Source organism: Oncorhynchus keta, chromosome 6, assembly GCF_023373465.1.
Source record: "Oncorhynchus keta strain PuntledgeMale-10-30-2019 chromosome 6, Oket_V2, whole genome shotgun sequence".
In the NCBI taxonomy this organism is placed as follows: domain Eukaryota; kingdom Metazoa; phylum Chordata; class Actinopteri; order Salmoniformes; family Salmonidae; genus Oncorhynchus; species Oncorhynchus keta.
This window is the reverse complement of record NC_068426.1, coordinates 42,230,177-42,250,029: the sequence shown is the minus strand read 5'-3', so window position 1 is coordinate 42,250,029 and position 19,853 is coordinate 42,230,177. Positions and strand designations below refer to the sequence as shown.

At 43.7% G+C, this 19,853-nt stretch overlaps 1 protein-coding gene across 3 annotated transcripts in view; it reads right to left on the bottom strand.

The window, feature by feature from the left end:
- The window catches only part of LOC118385533 (volume-regulated anion channel subunit LRRC8A-like), a 56,600-nt gene extending 36,956 nt beyond the window's left edge, over positions 1-19,644 (bottom strand). For all 3 annotated transcript variants that reach the window (XR_008139560.1, XR_004826048.1, XM_035772741.1), the window contains exons 1-2: positions 19,525-19,644; positions 938-3,059 (exon numbers count right to left, since the gene is read on the bottom strand). Coding sequence is in view for 1 of the 3 variants with exons in the window: in XM_035772741.1 (XP_035628634.1) it covers positions 938-3,049 (2,112 nt within the window). In the remaining 2 variants the exon portion in view is untranslated. The remainder of the gene's footprint in view (positions 1-937; positions 3,060-19,524) is intronic.
- Positions 19,645-19,853: the final 209 nt, after the last annotated feature.

The following is a 19,853-nucleotide window of genomic DNA, read 5'->3' as shown; positions in this document are numbered from 1 at the left end:
CATGTCTCGTGGTCACCTGCGTTTCCTTCCAGATCAATAATGTGGGTTGTATGTTCAGCCAGGGAGGTTTGCACTGATTGTAAGGATGAGTCAAGATTATTAAATTGAGTGTTCATGCCCTCTTCCATTGTCTTGATAGCTGCTAAAATAATAGTCGGTGAGGGCTCCGAGTCAGGGCTAGTCATTACGGTCAGGCAAACGCAAGCATCGCCATCCTCGTCTTGTGCTGTGGTGGGGACTTTACCATTTTTCTCTACGATTGTTTTTGGATTAATTAGTTTCCCCATGGCTGTGTTTCTCATGGAGTTGCTCATAGTAGCAGTTTGTTTGTTCAAAAGTAGAATTTAAATCAAATTTAAGCAAGGGTGAGGAGGTAGTCGGAGAAGCGTCTACTCCATGGTGCTCACTAGCCCCCCCCCCATCAGTGTACTTTTAAAACTCGGGCACATTGCATCACATCAGACAGTTCCTTAACTTGAACTCATTTGAAACATATTATTAGCACTAGCAGGGTAGGCTGTTACTGTCTCAGAATATTGGGCAAATGAACTATTGAAGCGATAATTTCAACTCAATGGAGTTGGAGACATCTCGGTCTACTACACAAAACTCTACAATGTGTACTCTACAATATGTGCACAAGATCATTAGGGCAAATTATCCCTAACATAACCACGTTATGCTAAGCCCTACCTTCCCAATCACATGTGAAAGAGGCAGGTAGACAGGAGTAGGGCTTTTCAAGAACAAATGTCTAACATTTTCCTGTGACACACAGAAACAAGTGTTTCTTTGACCATTTGACCTGACCAGGAAATAATCTGGGCCCTAACAAAGATAGTTAGAGGAAAGAATAAAAACGGTTGGTTATAGAGTTAGTTCCAAGTCTGTATCAAATATTTTCTCTGGGACGCTCAAATACTAGATCTGTACTCACCCTGTTGGCTGTCACAGCAAAGTACTGCAGGTTCTGGAGGAAGCCCACGTCGGCATGTATACTGGTCAGGTTGTTGTGACTCAGGTCCAGGAAGCGCAGTTTGCGGCAGTAGAACAGCTGGCCCGGGATGTTCTCGATCTTGTTGCGGTTTAGGTAGAGCCTCTCCATGTTCGTCAAGGTGCCGATCTGGATGGGGATATAGGCGATCTGGTTGTACCACAGCTTCAAGTTTACCAGACGGTGCAGGTGCTGGAAGCTGATGATCTCCTCGATGGTCTTAAGGTTGTTGTCCTTCAGGTCAATCTCCTGCAGGTTGTGCAGGCTGAAGATGGAGTGCGGGATACGTTCCAGGTCGCAGCGCAACAGCTCCAGCTCTGTCAGGTTCACCATCTTCTTCAGGCTGTTGAGCACCATCAGCTTGGTGCCCTCATTGTTGATTGACAGCTTCTGGAGGTGGACCCCAACGTCTGTCACCACCTGAGGAAGCTTGGTCAGGTTACTCTTCAGACGAAGCACTTTGAGCCTCTTGAGCTCTCGTAGCCCGTCGATGACAATGTAGCGGTTGTTCTCTGCGCTCAGGTTCCCTGTGAGGTGCAGCTCGCTCAGGTTCTTCAGGCTGTAGATCCATAGAGGAATCTCCTTGATGTCAGTGAATTTGATGTGGAGGGACTTGAGGTTCTCCCTCAGAAAGGCCAAAGCTGGAGCCTCAATTTTTGCCGGTGTGTGGTAGAGCCACATCTCTCTCAGGCTGACTAGCTGGGCAATGATGGGGGGGATGGTGACATCAGGGATGAGCTCCAGCTTGAGCACCTCCAGTTCTATTAGGTCAAACACTGTTTCAGGGATTCCGTTAAGCATGAACAAGTGCAGCTCCAGTTTCTCCTGGGAGTTCTTGGTGATACGTTGCCGCAGCTTGTCCAGCGTCCACTCATTGTTGAGGTTCAGCTGACGCAGTTTGTTCTCGCTAACCTCTGACAGGAAGACCGCAAAGCGTTTGGAGTAGAGCGGGTCATACTGGTCTATCATGTGCAACATGAAGGCAAAGTCGTTTTTCACGTCAGGTATGTCACTGTACCTGCTCTCCTCGCGGATTGACTCAAAGGAGTAGCGCTTAAGCGAGCGGCTGAGCATCCAGCAGAGGGTGTACATGCAGATGAGACCGTAAATCCCCACCAAGCTGATATAGAAACATGCCAGAATCTTGAAGAGTGTGGCCAGGGGGTGAGCACAGTGGTACATCCTATAGCCCGTCAGCTTCTCAATGTCCACCGTGCAGATCACACTGAACTTGATGTAGTGCACATAGTAGGCCGTGTAGCAGATGATCAGGATGAACTTGATGACTTTGATGATGGTCTGGCGGATGTAGAGCCGGTAGACAATGTCCCCTTCTTCGACGTGGATCCGGAACTTCTTGACCTTCTCGAAAAGAGCTTTGGCCTGCTCGCCTTCCTTCTTGTCCAGGACACCCGTGTCGGAGCGGTCAACAATGCCCTGCTCGATGAGGGACTTGGTCCTTTGGAGCATGGGCACGCTGGCCTCCACATCCTCGCTGATGCATGATGCCTTCTTGTCCATGGTACCGTTCATCTTCCCCAGAGGCTTGGGGTCGCTTTCCTCCACTACAGTCTCAGACAGAGCCCTGGTGGTCCATGGCGAGTCAAAACACTTGAGCAGGATGGACACAAAGTGCTCCAGTTTGGAGCTAGTCCGGGGGAACTTGAACCAGAAGTTACTGCAGGCCAGGAAGATGAGGGTGTGCAGTAGCACCAGGTAGGGGAAGTACTTGGCAAACCAATGCAGCTTGTTCTCATAGCAGACCGCGTCAATGTAGTTGTACTGGTGCCGGTCCAGTTCATACTGGATGCCTTTTGGCTCTGGGTCAAAGGGGTCACGGAAGCTCATATTGAGGTACTCGCAGGATTTGTTGACCACCCACTTGCAGGGCAGGCAGATCATCTTGTCCTGGGTTACCTGTAGCGTGCCCCCAAACACGGCGATCATGAGCATGACGATGGAGATGTAGTCTGTGAAGACGTCCCACCATGGCTTCAGGATGCGGTACGCCGGCTGTGTGTCGGCAAAGTACCGGAGCTCTGTGATGGGGATCATGATGGTTTACCTATAGAAAGGGATAGAGAAGAAATGTAATGCAAGACATTCACAATGCCACTCGTATACTTCAAAGTTCATTAGAGTAAAAGCTTCAAAAGGTTGGCTCCAACATAGCTCATCAAATCGAACAGGATTGCACAATAAAGTCAGAGAATTATTTCCGTTGTGGGGAAATATGCCATGTCAGCATGAGTTAGGGCTGGGCCATGTACCGGTATTGATACACGGACCGGTTTGGGTTTTTACTTTACCTTCAAAAAACGTATTTGAATGTTTGGTTTGTTAAATGTGATATGCCACGTGTAACGTACATTTTTATAGATTACTTAGCTACTTAAATCATCTCTCTCTGCTCCCTCACCATGCTTCTTTCCACACAGACCCGCCCCGTCACTCAAGGAGCAGATGTTGTTCCTCAATCACGAGATACTTGCATTCAGTCTCTGCATGGTTAATGCAGCACATTAAACAATGTTGAAGACAAAGATGCTGTTTTCACTTTGCTTCTTAATATAAATCTACTAGTGTTCTATTAGTTTGTGTTTCTTATATCTGCAAACAGCTAGATTGTCTTTTCTTAGCAAATTGGGCCTGAATCTTGTTAGCCGCTAACTAGCTAATAAATGTACTGAGTCAGAACAAACGTAACTAGCTATACAGCCTGATAATACCAGTGATGGTGTAGACCCACAGTACCTGCCAAAAGTTGACACACCTACTCATTCAAGGATTTTTCTTTATGTGTACCATTTCGTACATTGTAGAATAATAGTGAATCTATGAAATAACACATATGGAATCCTGCAGTAAAAGTGTTCAAATAAAAATATATTTGAGATTCTTCAAAGTAGCCACCCTTTGTCATGACAGCTTTGCACACTCTTGGCATTCTCTCAACCAACTTAACCTGGAATGCTTTTCCAACAGTCTTGAAGGAGTTCCCACATACAGTGGGGCAAAAAATGATTTTTAGTCAGCCATCAATTCTGCAAGTTCTCCCACTTAAAAAGATGAGGCCTGTAATTTTCATCACAGGTACACTTCAACTATAACAGACAAAATTATATATATATATTTTTTTAATTACATTGTAGGATTTTTAATAAATTTATTTGCAAATTATGATGGAAAATAAGTATTTGGTCAATAACAAAAGTTTCTCAATACTTGGTTATATACCCTTTGTTGAAAATGACAGAGGTCAAACGTTTTCTGTAAGTCTTCACAAGGTTTTCACACACTGTTAACTTGCACAATTGGTGGCTGACTAAATACTTTTTTGCCCCACTGTAGGTCTGTAGCAGTTTGGGTCTAGAGTGTCACCCACTTTGAAGAGGGGGATGACCCCGGCAGCTTTCCAATCTTTGGGAATCTCAGACGATATGAAAGAGAGGTTGAACAGTCTAGTAATAGGGGCTGCAACAATTTTGGCAGATAATTTGAGAAAGAGAGAGTCCAGATTGTCTAGCCTGGCTGATTTGTAGGGGTCCAGATTTTGCAGCTCTTTCAGAACATCAGCTATCTGGTTTTGGGTAAAGGAGAAATGGTGGGGGCTTTGGCGGTTTGCTGTGGAGCATGCCGGGCAGTTGACCGGGGTAGGGGTAGCCATGTGGAAAGCATGGCCAGCCGTAGAGAAATGCTTATTGAAATTCTCAATTATAGTGGATTTATCGGTGGTGACGGTGTTTCCTAGCCTCAGAGCAGTGGGCAGCTGGGAGGAGGTGCTCTTATTCTCCATGGACTTTACAGTGTCCCAGAACTTTTTTGAGTTAGTACTACAGGATGCAAATTTCTGTTTGAAAAAGCTTGCCTTAGCTTTTCTAACTGCCTGTGTATATTTGTTCCTAACTTCCCTGAAAAGTTGCATATCACGGGGGCTATTCGATGCTAATGCAGAACGCCACAGGATGTTTTTGTGCTGGTCAAGGGCAGACAGGTCTGGAGTGAACCAAGGACTATATCTATTCCTAGTTCAAACATTTTTGAGAGGGGCATGCTTATTTAAGATGGTAAGGAAGGCACTTTTAAAGAATAGCCAGGCATCATCTACTGACGGGATGAGGTCATTCCAGGATACCCCGGCCAGGTCGATTAGAAAGGCCTGCTCGCAGAAGTGTTTCAGGGAGCGTTTGACAGTGATGAGGGGTGGTCGTTTGGTCGCAGACCCATTACGGATGCAGGCAATGAGGCAGTGATCGCTGAGATCTTGATTGAAAACAGCAGAGGTGAATTTGGAGGGTGAATTAGTTAGGATGACATCTATGAGGGTGCCCATGTTTACTGATTTGGGGTTGTATCTGGTAGGGGTGGGAGTGGAGCTAGGCGCTGCAGGACCTGCATTAACCTCCACATCACCAGAAGAACAGAGGAGAAGTAGGAAAAGGGTTCGGCTAAAGACTATACGAACTGGCCGTCTAGCACATTCAGAACAGAGAGTAAAAGGAGCAGGTTTCTGGGCACGATAGCATAGATTCAAGGCATAGTGTACAGACAAATGTAAGGTAGGATGTGAGTACATTGGAGGTAAACCTAGGCATTGAGTAATGAAGAGAGAGATATAGTCTCTAGAGATGTTAAAACCAGGTAATGTCATCGCATATGTAGGAGGTGGAACAACATGGTTGGTTAAGGCATATTGAGCAGGGCTAGAGGCTCTACAGTGAAATAAGAGAGTAATCACTAACCAGGACAGTAATGGACAAGGCATATTGATATTAGAGAGAGACATGCGTTGCCAAGTGAACATATGGGTCCAGGTGGTGGTTGGGCTGGCTGGGGACACGGCGATTCAGACAGTTAGCAGGCTAACAACCTAAAAGTTAGTAGGCCGGGTCTATACAAGCTAGCAGCTAGTAGATCGGGGCAAGCTAGCAGTTAGCAGGCCGGGTTAGCAAGCAGTTAGCATTATGTCGGTATTCCAGTCGTAGGGGATCTGCAGGGTTCTTCGGTGTTAGCCCAGGAGTATACTTCGGTGGTAGCACAGGAGCCCTGGTCGGGCTAGCTTCAAGCTAATTGGTGCTTGCTCTGGGATGGAAACGCTTCCCAGGAGTAGTCATCCATGATTGCGGTTAGCTAGTTGTGAAGATCCAGATGAAAATGTTCAGTTTGTGGTAGGAATCCGGGGATAAAAAATAACAGGTCCGTTATGCTCTGGTTAGAGTCACGTTGTTCGAACTGACGAGAGCTTTCTGAGCTGAAGGTTAGCTGATGACCGCTGGCAATGGTTTGCTGACTGATAGCTGGTAGTTAGCTGTCTAGCTTCAGTTGAGGGATTCCAGATCCGAAGTAAATATAAATACTTTAGGAAAAAAAAGCAGATCCACGCCACATTGGGTGAGGCGGGTTGCAGGAGAGTATTTAGATGTTGAGGTTTAGCAAAATATTTTAAAGGATATGCGACGAAAATGATGTAACGCAATATATACAAGGGACACGACAGAACAAAGACGTCTGACTGCTACGCCATCTTGGATTCATTCATCATCATTAAATAGCCTACCTAAAATATCTCAGTCTTTTTAAACTAAGTACAATTTCAGGAAATTAGCTTCAAAACAACATTTTCCAATGTCCAAAAGGGGGGCTTGGGGAAAAAAGGTTGGGAAATCCTGCTCCAGTCGAAAGTTTAGGCTACGCTTCATCACCAAGTTAATTCAAACAATTAGGAAGTAATCTTTATGATGCCTTTTACATTACATTACATTTAAGTCATTTAGCAGACGCTCTTATCCAGAGCGACTTACAAATTGGTGAAATTTTACAATAGGCCTACAACCCAGTCAGCTACTTTCGGGTCAAGCCAGTGTGTGGGTTTGCCAGAGTGGTGTGTGTGTGTGTGTGTGGGGGGGGTGTACTCCATGTCAGGGACATCCCAGACATCCTGTGAGCAGACAGAGAACCCTATGTGGCTCCAAGAAGACAGCGGAAGCTGGATGCAGAGGGGAACAGAAACTGACACAGCACACAAATGTTAAAGTAAGCAATAAATGTATTGTTACAAGACCCCGCACAAAAATGAGTAATCATTGTGACTCGTACTTTAAAAACACAAAGTTCTAAAAAAGGACAAGCCCATCAGGTAGGCAAACTTGACATCGTCAGGAAGGCGAGCTTTGGAGAACTTTGGCCTTTAAAAGTACATTAAGAAAACAGGGACTGGCTGCAAGAGTGAACATGTTTCTAACGGTTAACTTTCTGAAGACATATTACTCAATGCGGGAGATTTAATGACGGTATTTATGGGCCAACAGCTAAATGTCATAGACAGCCTGTCTGATTATAATACATCCAATGCTGAATCCATTAACATGGCTAGAATGTGTTTATGCCGAAAAGGCTCACTTCCTCATGGTGTTCCATCTGTTAGGTCTAGCTCAGCTATAGTCAAACTGTATCCTCTCCACCAGTGATATTTTATCTCCCAGACGTGGAAAAATGTAAGGTTACTTTGCGTAACCCTGGTTCTCTGCTATTATGAGTGAGATCTCTTCACTAAGACTGCCCACCCTCTCGGAGGTGCCTATCAAACGTGTTTGTTGGAGACAGACAGGTAAGAGTGGTGAATGAGGTGAAACCCTCACACTTCCATAAAAGGAATAACTCTCCCGCCCTCTGGTTATTCTCAAGTATGCTTTTCTTCCTCATGCTCCTGCGAGCAGGGGAATGCGGTGAGATATCTCATCAGAGAACCAGGGATATGAAAGTAATCTTTAGTTCCCTTTCAATTATTTGTTTGAATATCTCACATGGGGATATGGCCAACTCCCGTATTGCAAAACATGCTCTCCAAAGCCAGGGAAGTCCCAACATCAGCAACCCTCAGAGGTCCTGAGTACGTACCGAAGAGGTGCAGAGACAACCCAACAGGGGAAAAACTTCATAAAGTGAGGGTCAGCCCAAAATAAGACGCATACAATCTCAGTTGAATGAGATATGCTACAAAAACAGTACCCATGAGGTAAACTCCTTTTGTAGGAGAGGGACCTTCCAGACACCTCCAAAGATTATCGCCCCATTATAATGATTCCCATGATCCGGCAGGATATCGTCAAAAAGAGAAGGGCCCAATAAGTGAAGCGCATAACACCCTTGCCCGAGTTCTCCTACAATCCAAGTAGATGCGAACTGCACCTAATGGACAACAGGAACACCCTTTTGGAGAAGGCAACAGGTGAAAAGCCATAGGCTCCAAGGTGCGACAATGGGAAAAAGTCGACCCGGGCCAAAGATAGGGTTAGGTACATTGACCTGAAAAACCCCCAGGGCAGACTGTTGGCGCAAACAGTGACTGGTAAAGCACAGTCCACACATACGTTTCGTGATGCCAAAGGCAAAGAAGGAGGATTAATACATCTCCACACTTCCCAGTGGCTAATAATAGACACTTCCCAAGACGAGCTAAAATCTCAGAGACTGGGATTAAGCAAAGTGTCCTGCTTAGAGACTACACAATGACTTAAATGTAAATGTATGTACATGTACACAACAGTTATGGATAATCTGTTTCAAGCATCTCTGAACTTTGCTCCGTTCATCTTTGCCTTGATCCTGACTAGTCTCCCAGTCCCTGCGCTAGAAAACCTTGAGCCTTGGAAGGCTGAAAAAGTGGCTAAAGGACCATAACAAGAGTAACCTTCTCACCCCAACAAATCCTGCAAGGAGCATAGGACCATGGAAAACAGTGTAGTGAAAAACAATCTGTCTAGTCACACCATTTCTCCACAAAAAAACAACACACCAACTGTGAAAACAGAAAGCATAAGTGGCTGTCTCTTTCCCTTTTTTTCTAAAGAATCTGGGTGAGGGTGGAGAATTGCTTTGTTCGCTAGGGTTTAAACCCTGCATGACGACAGCCAGGGTTGGGGAGTAAACTGATTAATGTATACTGATTACAAAAAAATGACTTTTAAATTTAGAAAGAATGTTTGCGAAAAAAAAGACACCTTTCTGTTCTCAATGACATTCAATTCAGCATTTGAAAAAAGGCACAATTTGAAGTTTGTTTCACCTGAGTGAGTCTGACCACAAGTCAGAGATCAAGTATCCTTTTTGTCTTCTTCTAATGCATCTTAAGGCAGAAGTAATACAAAAGTAACGGAAAGTAAATGAGATTACATTACTGAGTTTGGGTAATCCAATGTCCAGGCTCAGGGTAGCCTTAGCAAGAATCCTGCTAGTGAGGGCCTCTTAGCTTCCCTGAGGCAAAGGCAAACTGGTACTGCAGGGAGCAGTTAATAAATAAAAAATGGGGGGGAGGGGAATCTTTCCTGTTGTATAGATCCGTTGACGGGCGCTGAGCCACTACAGGGGATGGCCACTTGATGTCTAGTCTGGCCGCAGCCGCTTTCAGACATAAAAGAGCCCAAACTTCACTGGAGGTGGTCTGTGGGCCTGAGAGGGTGGGAGAACGGGGTCGTCAGTCCCCATCTCCTGCACTCTCTCAAGGATCTCCATGATATTAATCCCATCGTGATCCCCCAACTCGCCTTCCCCTGACACTATGTCGTCAGCCATTGAGGGGAGAGAGTGGAGGCTAGTGGGGCGTTAGCTAGCTAGAAGCTACCTTTTGGTGAAAGTGTGCCGTGGCTAGCTCAGTGCTGGCCGAGTTGGCCTTCAGAAAGAGCGCTTCCGCAACCGAAGATGCCGCGAAGGCTGAGATGGTCAGTCTAGTAAACACAACAGGTGAATGTAGACGATAAAAGGGTGCTCACAATGCTACCGTGTCGCAGGTAGGGTATGCTAGCAAGCTTGCCTCTCAGCAAGGTAGCCAAGTTAGCCTTGCAGAGTTGGCTAACCGAGTCTCAGTAGCTAGCGGAGACTGAGAAGTAGAAAAGGATTTCAAAACAAAAACCTTCCGGTTCGTACACAACCTCTCGACAGGGTATGAAGACGTTATCCTTCAGGGTTCATTTCTGGGTATCCAGTCGATATGCGGCGAGCGGCGAGTAGTGAGACCATTCGTGAGGAAGAGAAGCAAGAATAACCAGAGGGTGGTAGAGTGGCTCCTTTTATAGAAGAGAGAGTCTCACCTCATTCGCTACTCTACCTCCGTCTCCAACAGACGCTTTTGATAGGTACTTCCATGAGAATAGGCTGTCGTAGTGAACCCCCACATGTGAGATATCAAAATTAATATTTGAAAGAGAACGACCCATTTATTAGGACATTGTTGGGGCCAGGAGTTTTTACTGATCACATGACCTGATTAGGGAAAATAATCTCTACCCTTGTCAGGACAAGAGGTCAGAAACACCTTTGTCCTGAGAAATTAATACTACTACTACAGTCTACTGGGGAAACCAGTAGACCGTAGGACATTCCTCAGGAAATGAAATCATTATTCAGGTACACAAGTCCTCCGCATTTGGACTGTTTAACCCAGACACGTTACTTAATGAAAACATCTCAAACTGAGATCATAGTAAAGCTGAGAGTCCCCCAGCAGAAAAACCCCTTCCAATATCAGCTATCTAATCAGTTATCCGTTTCCTTTTTGTATGTGTGAGGTCAGTTGGGGTGGACTGGGTGTAGACTTTAGTTTCTAGCTCCCTCTCTCTCCATGTGCACCTCCCCTTCTACCTGCACGAACAAACAAGAAGAGAATAAGGGAGTGTGGTCAATGGAAGCTCACAGAAGAGCCTCATCCAGTCCAAACCAGTCAGACGAAGCCATCTTAAGTCACTCTATTTCTTTGGATCGCTGCCCACTCTTACAGTAGCTCCCAGTTTGTCAGAAGTCTAGTTTAAACACTCCGACTGAGACTGTTTGTCCCCCGTCCCCCCCCCCCTCTGTAGCACGAACCAAGTAACCTATCAAATGAAGTCTTTGTTTGCACAAATTTCAAGTCGTGGTGGCATGACTTCTACAATTCCGTCTGAGAGCATAATGAATAATGTGTGCCAGCCTACTGGGTGACTCAAACAGGCCGTTATACAGCTGCACAGTTCACAGTGTACCTAGCTGCGCACTGAGCACTATCTGGCAGATCGGACACTGTAAAGGCAGTTCACATGGATCACTATACGGCAGCTTGATAAATCATTCCCGTTTGCCCCTGGGGTATTAAACATATCCATCCAACAACAGTACACACAACATACTTTCTCTCTTTCTGCTGGAGTTACACTACCGGTGAAAAGTTTTAGAATAGCTACTCATTCAAGGGTTTATCTTTATTTTTACTATTTTCTACATTGTAGAATAATAGCGAAGACATCAAAAACTATGAAATAACACATATGGAATCATGTAGTAATCAAAAAAAGAGTTAAACAAATAAAAATATATTTGAGATTTGAGATTCTTCAAATAGCCACCCTTTGCATTGATGACGGCTTTGCACACATGGAATTCTCTCAACCAGCGTCATGAGGTGGTCACCTGGAATGCATTTCAATTAACAAGTGTGCATTCTTAAAAAGTACATTTTTGGAATTTCTTTCCTTATAATAATAATAATAATATATGCCATTTAGCTGACGCTTTTATCCAAAGCGACTTACAGTCATGTGTGCATACATTCTACGTATGGGTGGTCCCGGGAATCGAACCCACTACCCTGGCGTTACAAGCGCCATGCTCTACCAACTGAGCCACAGAAGGACCATGCGTTTGAGCCAATCAGTTGTGTTGTGACAAGGTAGGGGGGAATACAGAAGATAGCCCTATTTGATAAAAGACTAACTTCATATTATGGCAAAACAGCTCAAATAAGCAAAGATAATTATTGGTCACATACACATGGTTATCAGATGTTATGGTGAGTGTAGCAAAATGCTTGTGCTTCTAGTTCTGACAGTGCATCAATATCTAACAAGTAATATCTAACAATTCCACAACAAATACCTAATACACAGATCTAAGAATACAGGTAACGAGTGGAGGACAGAGGAGCCTCTTAAAGAAGAAGTTACAGGTCTGTGAGAGCCAGAAATCTTGCTTGTTTGTAGGTGACCAAATACTTATTTTCCACCATAATTTGCAAATAAATTCATTAAAAATCCTACAATGTGATTTTCTGGATTTTTTTCTCATTTTGTCTGTCATAGTTTAAGTGTACCTATGATGAAAATTACAGGCCTCTCTCATCTTTTTAAGTAGGAGAACTTTCACAATTGGTGGCTGACTAAATACTTTTTTGCCCCACTGTATATGGATGAGCAATGAATGAGCGGAATAGGCTAAGATGCAATAGATAGTATAGAATACAGTATGAGACGAGTAATGCAAGATATGTCAATATTATTAAATTGGCATTATTAAAGTGACTAGTGTTAAAGTGGCTAAGGATTTAAAGTATGTATGTAGGCATCAGCCTCTCTGTGCTAGTGATGGCTATTTAACACATCTGATGACCTTGAGATAAAAGCTGTTTTTCAGTCTCTCAGTCTCAGCTTTGATGCACCTGCAATGACCTCGTCTTCTGGATGGTAGCAGGATGAACAGGCAGTGGCTCAGGTGGTTGTTGTCCTTATGATCTTTTTGGCCTTCCCGTGACATCAGGTGCCTTAGGTGTCCTGGAGGGCAGGTAGTTTGCCCCCGGTGATGTGTTGTGCAGACCACACCATCCTCAAGAGAGCCCTGCGGTTGTGGGCAATGCAGTTGCCGTACCAGACGGTGATCCAGCCAGACAGGATGCTCTCAAATGTGGATCTGTTAAAGTTTGTGAGGGTTTTAGGTGACATGCCAAACTTCTTCAGTATACCTTGTTAGGTATGCACGTCAGCTTTGACATTGGTTTTGCACATTGGTGTTAAACTAGCCGATGCTGGCATTTTTAGAAATATATCGGGCATCCTTAGTTGAGACGCAGGGCCTCAAGTTCAATGATGATCTTGAAGGGTACTATGGTGTTGAATGCTGTCGTCAATGAACAGCATTCTTGCATAGGTATTCCTCTTGTCCCAATGGGATAGGGCAGTGTGCAATGTGACGGTGATTGCGTCATCTGTGGACCTATTTGGGCAAATTGAAGTGAGTCTAGGGTGTCAGGTAAGATAGAGGTGATATGATCCTTGACTAGTCTCTCAAAGCACTTCATGATGACAGAAGTGAGTGCTATGGGGCGATAGTCATTTAGTTCAGTTACCTTTGCATTCTTGGGTATAGAACAATGGTGGCCATCTTGAAGCATGTGGGGACAGCAGACTGGGATAGGCGGAGATTGAATATGTCCGTAAACACACCAGCCAGCTGGTCTGTGCATGCTCGGAGGACGTGGATAGGGATGCCGTCTGGGCCGGAAGCCTTGCGAGGGTTAACATGGTTAAATGTCTTAATCACGACGGCCACAGGGAAGGAGAGCCCACAGTGCTTGGTAGAGGGCCGCGTCGGTGGCACTGTATTATCCTCAAAGCGGGCGAAGAAGGTGTTTAGTTTGTCTGGAAACAAGAAGTCAGTGTCCATGAAGTGGCTGGTTTTCCTTTTGTGGTCCGTGATTGTCTGTAGACCCTGTCACATAAGTCATGTATAAGCAGTTGAATTGCGACTACACTTTGTCTCTGTACGGACATTATGCTTGTTTGATTGCCTTCCAGAGGGAATAACTACACAGTTTGGCCATATTTCCAGTCGCCTTGGTTAAATGCAGTGGTACGCGCTTTCAGTTGTGTGAAAAATGCTGCCATCTATCCACGGTTTCTGGTTAGGGTAGGTTTTAATAATAGTGGGTACAACAACTCCTATACACTTCCTTATAAACTCACTCACTGAATCAGCGCATACGTCGATATTATTCTCTGAGGCTACCTGGAACCTATCCCAGTTCGCGTGATCAAAACAATCTCCAAGCGTGGATTCCGACTGGTCAGCCTTGCATTGAATAATCCTTAGCACGGGTACTTCCTGTTTGAGTTTCAACTTATAAGAAGGGAGGAGAAAAATTGTCAGATTTTCTGAAACAAGGGCGGGTGAGCATTGTGGAAGTCAGAGTAACAGTGTTCGTGTTTTTTCCAGGGCGAGTGCTACAGTCGACATGCTCATAGATCTTAGGTAGCCTTGTTCTCAAATTTGCTTTGTCAAAATCCCCAGCTACAATAAATGCAGCCTCAGGATATATGGTTTCTAGTTTGCATAAAGTCCAGTGAAGTTCCTTGAGGGCCGTTGTGGTATCGGCTTGAGGGGGGATATACACAGCTGTTACAATAACCGAAGAGAATTCTCTTGGGAGATAATACGGTCGGCATTTTATTGTGAGGAACTGTAGGTCAGGTGAGTTTCTGTATGTTTATACAATTACACCATGAGTCATCAATCATGAAACATACACCCCTGCCCTTCTTCCCGGAGAGATGTTTATTCCTGTCGGCGCGAAGCACTGAGAATCCAGGTGGCTGACTCCGACAGCATATCCCGAGAGAGCCATGCTTCCGTGAAACAGAGTATGTTAAAATCCCTGATGTCAATCTAGAAAGCCTTGTCCTGATTTTGTTGTTATCTGATTTTGTTGTTACCTTGTTATCTAGGGACTGGACATTAGCGAGTAATATACTCGGAAGTGGTGGGTGTTGTGTGCGCCGCCGAAGTCTGACTGGAAGACCGCTCCAGTCGCTCTCTTCTCCGGCTGCGTTGTTTTGGGTCGGCCTCTGGAATCAGTTCAAATGCTGGGGCGGACAAAGGATCTGCGCCGGGAAAGTCGTATTCCTGGTCGTAGTTATGGTAAGCTGACGTCGCTCTGATATCCAATAGTTCTTCCTGGATGTATGCAATAACACTTAAGATTTTCTAGGCTAACAATGTAAGAAATTACACATAAAAAACGAAATACTGCAAAGTTTCCTAAGAGCTAGAAGCGAGGCAGCACTCTCTGTCGACGCCATCTTTCACAACCATCAAGTGCTATGATGAAACTGGCTCTCATGAGGACCGCCGCAGGAATGGAAGACCCAGAGTCACCTCTGCTGCAGACTATACGCTCATTAGAGTTAGAGGCCTTAGAAATTGCAGCCCAAATAAATGCTTCAGAGTAACAGAGACATCTCAACATCAACTGTTCAGTGGAGACTGATGAATCAGTCCAAGAAACCACTGCTAAATGACACCAATAATAAGAAGAAAGTAGCTTGGGCCAAGAAACACTTGCAATGGACATTAGACCAGTGGAAATTGTCCTTTGGTCTGATGAGTCCAAATGAGATTTTTGGTTTTTTGGTTCTCACTGTGAAGCATGGAGGAGGAGGTGTGGTGGTGCTTTGCTGGTGACACTGTCTGTGATTTATTTGAAATTCAAGGCACACTTAACCAGCATGGCCACCATACCATTCTGCAGCCATACGCCACCCCATCTGGTTTAGGCTTAGTGGGACTATCATTTGTTTTTCAACAGGACAATGACCCAACACACCTCCAGGCTGTGTAAGGGCTATTTGACCAAGAAGGAGAGTGATGGAGTGCTACATCAGATGACCTGGTATCCACAATCCCCCGACCTCAACCAAATTGAGATGGTTTGGGATGAGTCGGACCACAGAGTGAAGGAAAAGCAGCCAAGTGCTCAGCATATGTGGGAACTCCAGGTGAAGCTGGTTGAGAGAATACCAAGAGTGTGCAAAGCTGTCATCAAGGCAAAGGGTGCCTATTTGAAGAATCTCAAATATAAAATATATTTTGATATGTTTACCACTTTCTTTGGTTACTACATGATTCCATTTGTGTTCTTTCATAGTTTTGATGTCTTCACTATTATTCTACAATGTAGAAAATAGTACAAATAAAGAAAAACCCTGAACGGGTAGGTATTCTAAAACTTTTGACCGGTAGTGTACAGTGTCAAGAAAAAGTGTATGTGAACACTTTGGAATTATCTGGATGTTTGCTTAAATTGGTCATACAATTTGATCTGATCTTCATCTACTCACACAATAGACAAACACAGTCTGCTTAAACTAATAACACACAAACAATTATGAGTTATGTCTTTATTGAACACACCGTGTAAACATTCATAGTGCAGGGTGTTGCGTCACCCAACTTCTGTTGACTTTCAATTGACGGACAGATAGCCTTACATTCTCCTGCAAAAAGTATTGATAAACTTGGGAATTTAGTTTTCTGTCAGTGATAGCAAGCTGTCCAGGCCCTGAGGCAGCAAAGCAGCCCCAAACCATGATGCTCCCTCCACCATACTTTACAGTTGGGATGAGGTTTTGATGTTGGTGTGCTGTGCCTTTTTTCTCCACACAGTGTTGTGTTCCTTCCAAACAACTCAAATGTAGTTTTATCTATCCACAGAATATTTTGCCAGTAGCTCTGTGGAACATCCAGGTGCTCTTTTGCTAACTTCAGATGTGCAGCAATGTTTTTTTTTGACAGCAGTGGCTTCTACCGTGGTGTCCTCCCATGAACACCATTCTTGTTTAGTGTTTCACATATCGTAGACTCGTCAACAGAGATTTTAACATGTTCCAGAGATTTCTGTAAGTCTTTAGCTGATACTAGAATTATTCTTAACCTCATTGAGCATTCTGAGCTGTGATCTTGCAGTCATCTTTGCAGGACGGCCAGTCCTAGGGAGAGTAGCAACAGTGCTGAACTTTCTCCGTTTATAGACAATATGTCTTACCATGGACTGATGGACATCAAGGCTTTTAGAGATAATTTTGTAACCCTTTCCAGCTTAATGCAAGTCAACAATTCTTAATCTTAGGTCTTCTGAGATCTCATTTGTTTGAGGCAATGGTTCTTGTGAATAGCAAACTCAAATTTTGTGAGCGTTTTGTATAGGGCAGGGCAACTTTAACCAACATCTCCAATCTCGTCTCAATGATTGGACTCCAGTTTAGCGGACTCCTGACTCCAATTATCTTTTGGAGAAGTCATTAGCCTTGAGGTTCACATACTTTTTCCAACCTACACTGTGAATTTTTAAATTATGTATTCAATATAGACTAGAAAAATACAATAATTTGTGTGTTATTGGTTTAAGCACACTGTGTTTGCCTATTGTTGTGTCTTTGATGAAGTTCAGATCAAATTGTATGACCAATTTATGCAGAAATCCAGGTAATTCCAAAGGGTTCACATACTTTTTATTGCCACTGTGTGTGTGTGTGTGTAATATATATATATATATATATATATATATATATAACATTATCTCCAAAATGTCAGACAGAATTATAATCACATGGTGAAGCCTTGCCTGATTGAACTGCAACCTATCTTTACCACTCAAATTGTTTCCCTGACAGTTGCCTGACATAGTATTCAAGTAGGCAGGTAGAGAGCTTAAGGCTTACCTGCCACCCCTCCTGCATCTTAATGTATGTTATTCCCCAACGTAGATTGATCGACGTAGCCTGATCGTCTGGGCTACAGAAATCTGAAAGCATACCACTAACAGAACAGTCCTTGTGTAGAAATGGGGTTACAGGAGAATAGTAATGCCCAGCTGAACACTGGACGGTAATGCATTTCAGTAAGAGATTACCTGAGTCTGTTTTAGGTCTCCATCCAGAACAAGCAGAGATGACGAGTCTGTTAAATAGTATGGCTTGTTTTATGTAAGGCTTTGAGGAGAGGAGTAAAATAAGAGAATTTGGTGGCCGGTTTTCAGCTCCTACCCTCAGCCTTATGTAGGTACAGTGAGTCAATGCTCCCACCTTCTGAAGACAAAGCTACCATTGTCCAGGCAGGGCTGCTTTGTCCAGGCAGTGTTGACTGGCATACATTAGAAAAAGGGCCAAACATAGAAATATAATTACTAGAAGGCCCGTCACCACTGCGATTTGTATGTACCATGATAGGTACACTAATTGGAGATGCTAGTTCTAATAATTATATTTCTATGGGGCCAAACCTGAGCCAAACTTATATCCCCGAGCCAAGGCCAAATAACCTCCTCCAAGGGCATTACTGCTCTTTACCTGGAACTACAGGGAGACAATCTTAGAGAAAATATCAAAAGAATGGTCCCTGTGAAAATAGGGAACAAATACTATCCCTCTGAAAGAGCATTAAGATGTTGAGTGATGGAGCTGAAATTCATCAGAGGGTGATTTGCACTGCCAAGAGGATCCAAGGACAGTTGAGACACTCAACATTTAAAAACAAATGACATTTGATTTACAAACATGGTGGTTGGTGCGTAGCAGACAAACAAGCCATTTGTTAGCAACCTAATCAACACCACGTACTCGACAAAGAAGTTAGAGGTCAAGTTGTTTGTAACATTCTTACACACAGGGTAATTACATTGTGTCCCTCTTTATGTCAGCCTTGTAAAAGAGATGTTGACTTTCTTCAACAATGTTTTGAAAGTAGACCAAGGCTGAGACAGTAGCACAGTCCAGTGCATAGGATTAGCATGAGGGCTGTTTGTGTTTGTTATGATCTGGTGAGTAACTTCAAAAATAACACTCTGCAGAGCATTCCAGTGACCTCGCCAATGTCCAGCCCCGGGGACAGACAGTGTCACAGAGAGACAAGATGTCCTCATCATTTTATGTCAGGGCATCCATGCTCAGGTGTTATAATTGGGTGGAGGGGGGACATGTAGTGGTGGCCGTTTCTTTTGGATTAAAAAGCAATTTTGTGAACAGTTCAACCTCTCTGAAATAAAAACACATACAGGGTTCTGATGGCATCAATGTGATGTGTACATTTCCTTTATAATTTTCTCCATGAGGTTCAGTGGACAATGTTAAGTGGCCTGGCTGGCAGTCCTATATGATGTTCTGGACAGTAGCCTACCTGAGGTAAAATGCCAACAGACAGCAGAATATTGCTTTTGGCACTAGCGCCAACTAACGCTAACTTACAAATCGATATGTCGTCCAAAATAATATCGCGCAATGTAACTGTATACATTCTTCACCCATCACTATCCAAATCCATTATTTGCTGAAATGCAATTGCATAGAATGACATGTTGCCAACTGATGTGCTATTACAGACTGCAGATAATCGAAGACCGGAGAGCATTTGAAGGCCCACTCAATATGTGTTTCTGTGTGCCGTTGTTTGAGCTGTTATTAGTTGTTTTTTTTACAATACATGTTGTAAGGCCTACTTTACATTTTTCCAAATAATCATTCCATATTGAAATATCATCCCATGACATTAATTTAACAAGTGTATATCCAGAAATCATTCATTATCGTCACTAACATTTTATCCACATTTGCAACGATTTATAGGAAAGTGATATACAATTGCCTACCTAGACTGGTGTAACATTAAACCGCTGTGAAATCATAAAAAGACTAACAGTCTAAATGCGTGTGCCAGGTGCCGGTTGAATGGCACGTGTTATGGCTCCAACAAAATGCACAATCTGATAATGAAGCAACAAGCCACAAAATACAGTTTAAGTTTATATATAAAGTCGTTTCGTGTCTATAACAAAGGTTTTATTACGTTATCACCGACAGTCTTTGTTGGATTCCTAAACAACACCCCGGTGACGCTGTTACGATGTCATACACAGGAGTCGCATTTTTTCTCGGAACATCATCCTGTATAAAGTCCTTACTCACCTAATTTGTTACAGTAACTGTCTTTATCCTCTTCAGCACATAATTGAAACATTTCGTATTGTTTCACAGAGGGGCAATGTTACCGTTCACACTAACCATCCGCAGCACATGTGTGTAGTGAGCAACAATTAGCATATAGTGGAATCGGCGGTTCGCCTTCAAAATAAAAGTCTGCAATTGATGCAAACGGATAAAAAGTCAAAGCATGCCACAATTGAACTATAATTATATACAAATTGACAAAATACAATTATTAGTTCATTTGAACCCCCAAAAAGTATAAATCAGTTGATGGGGATGTATTTGAATTCAGAATATCATTGGGGGCA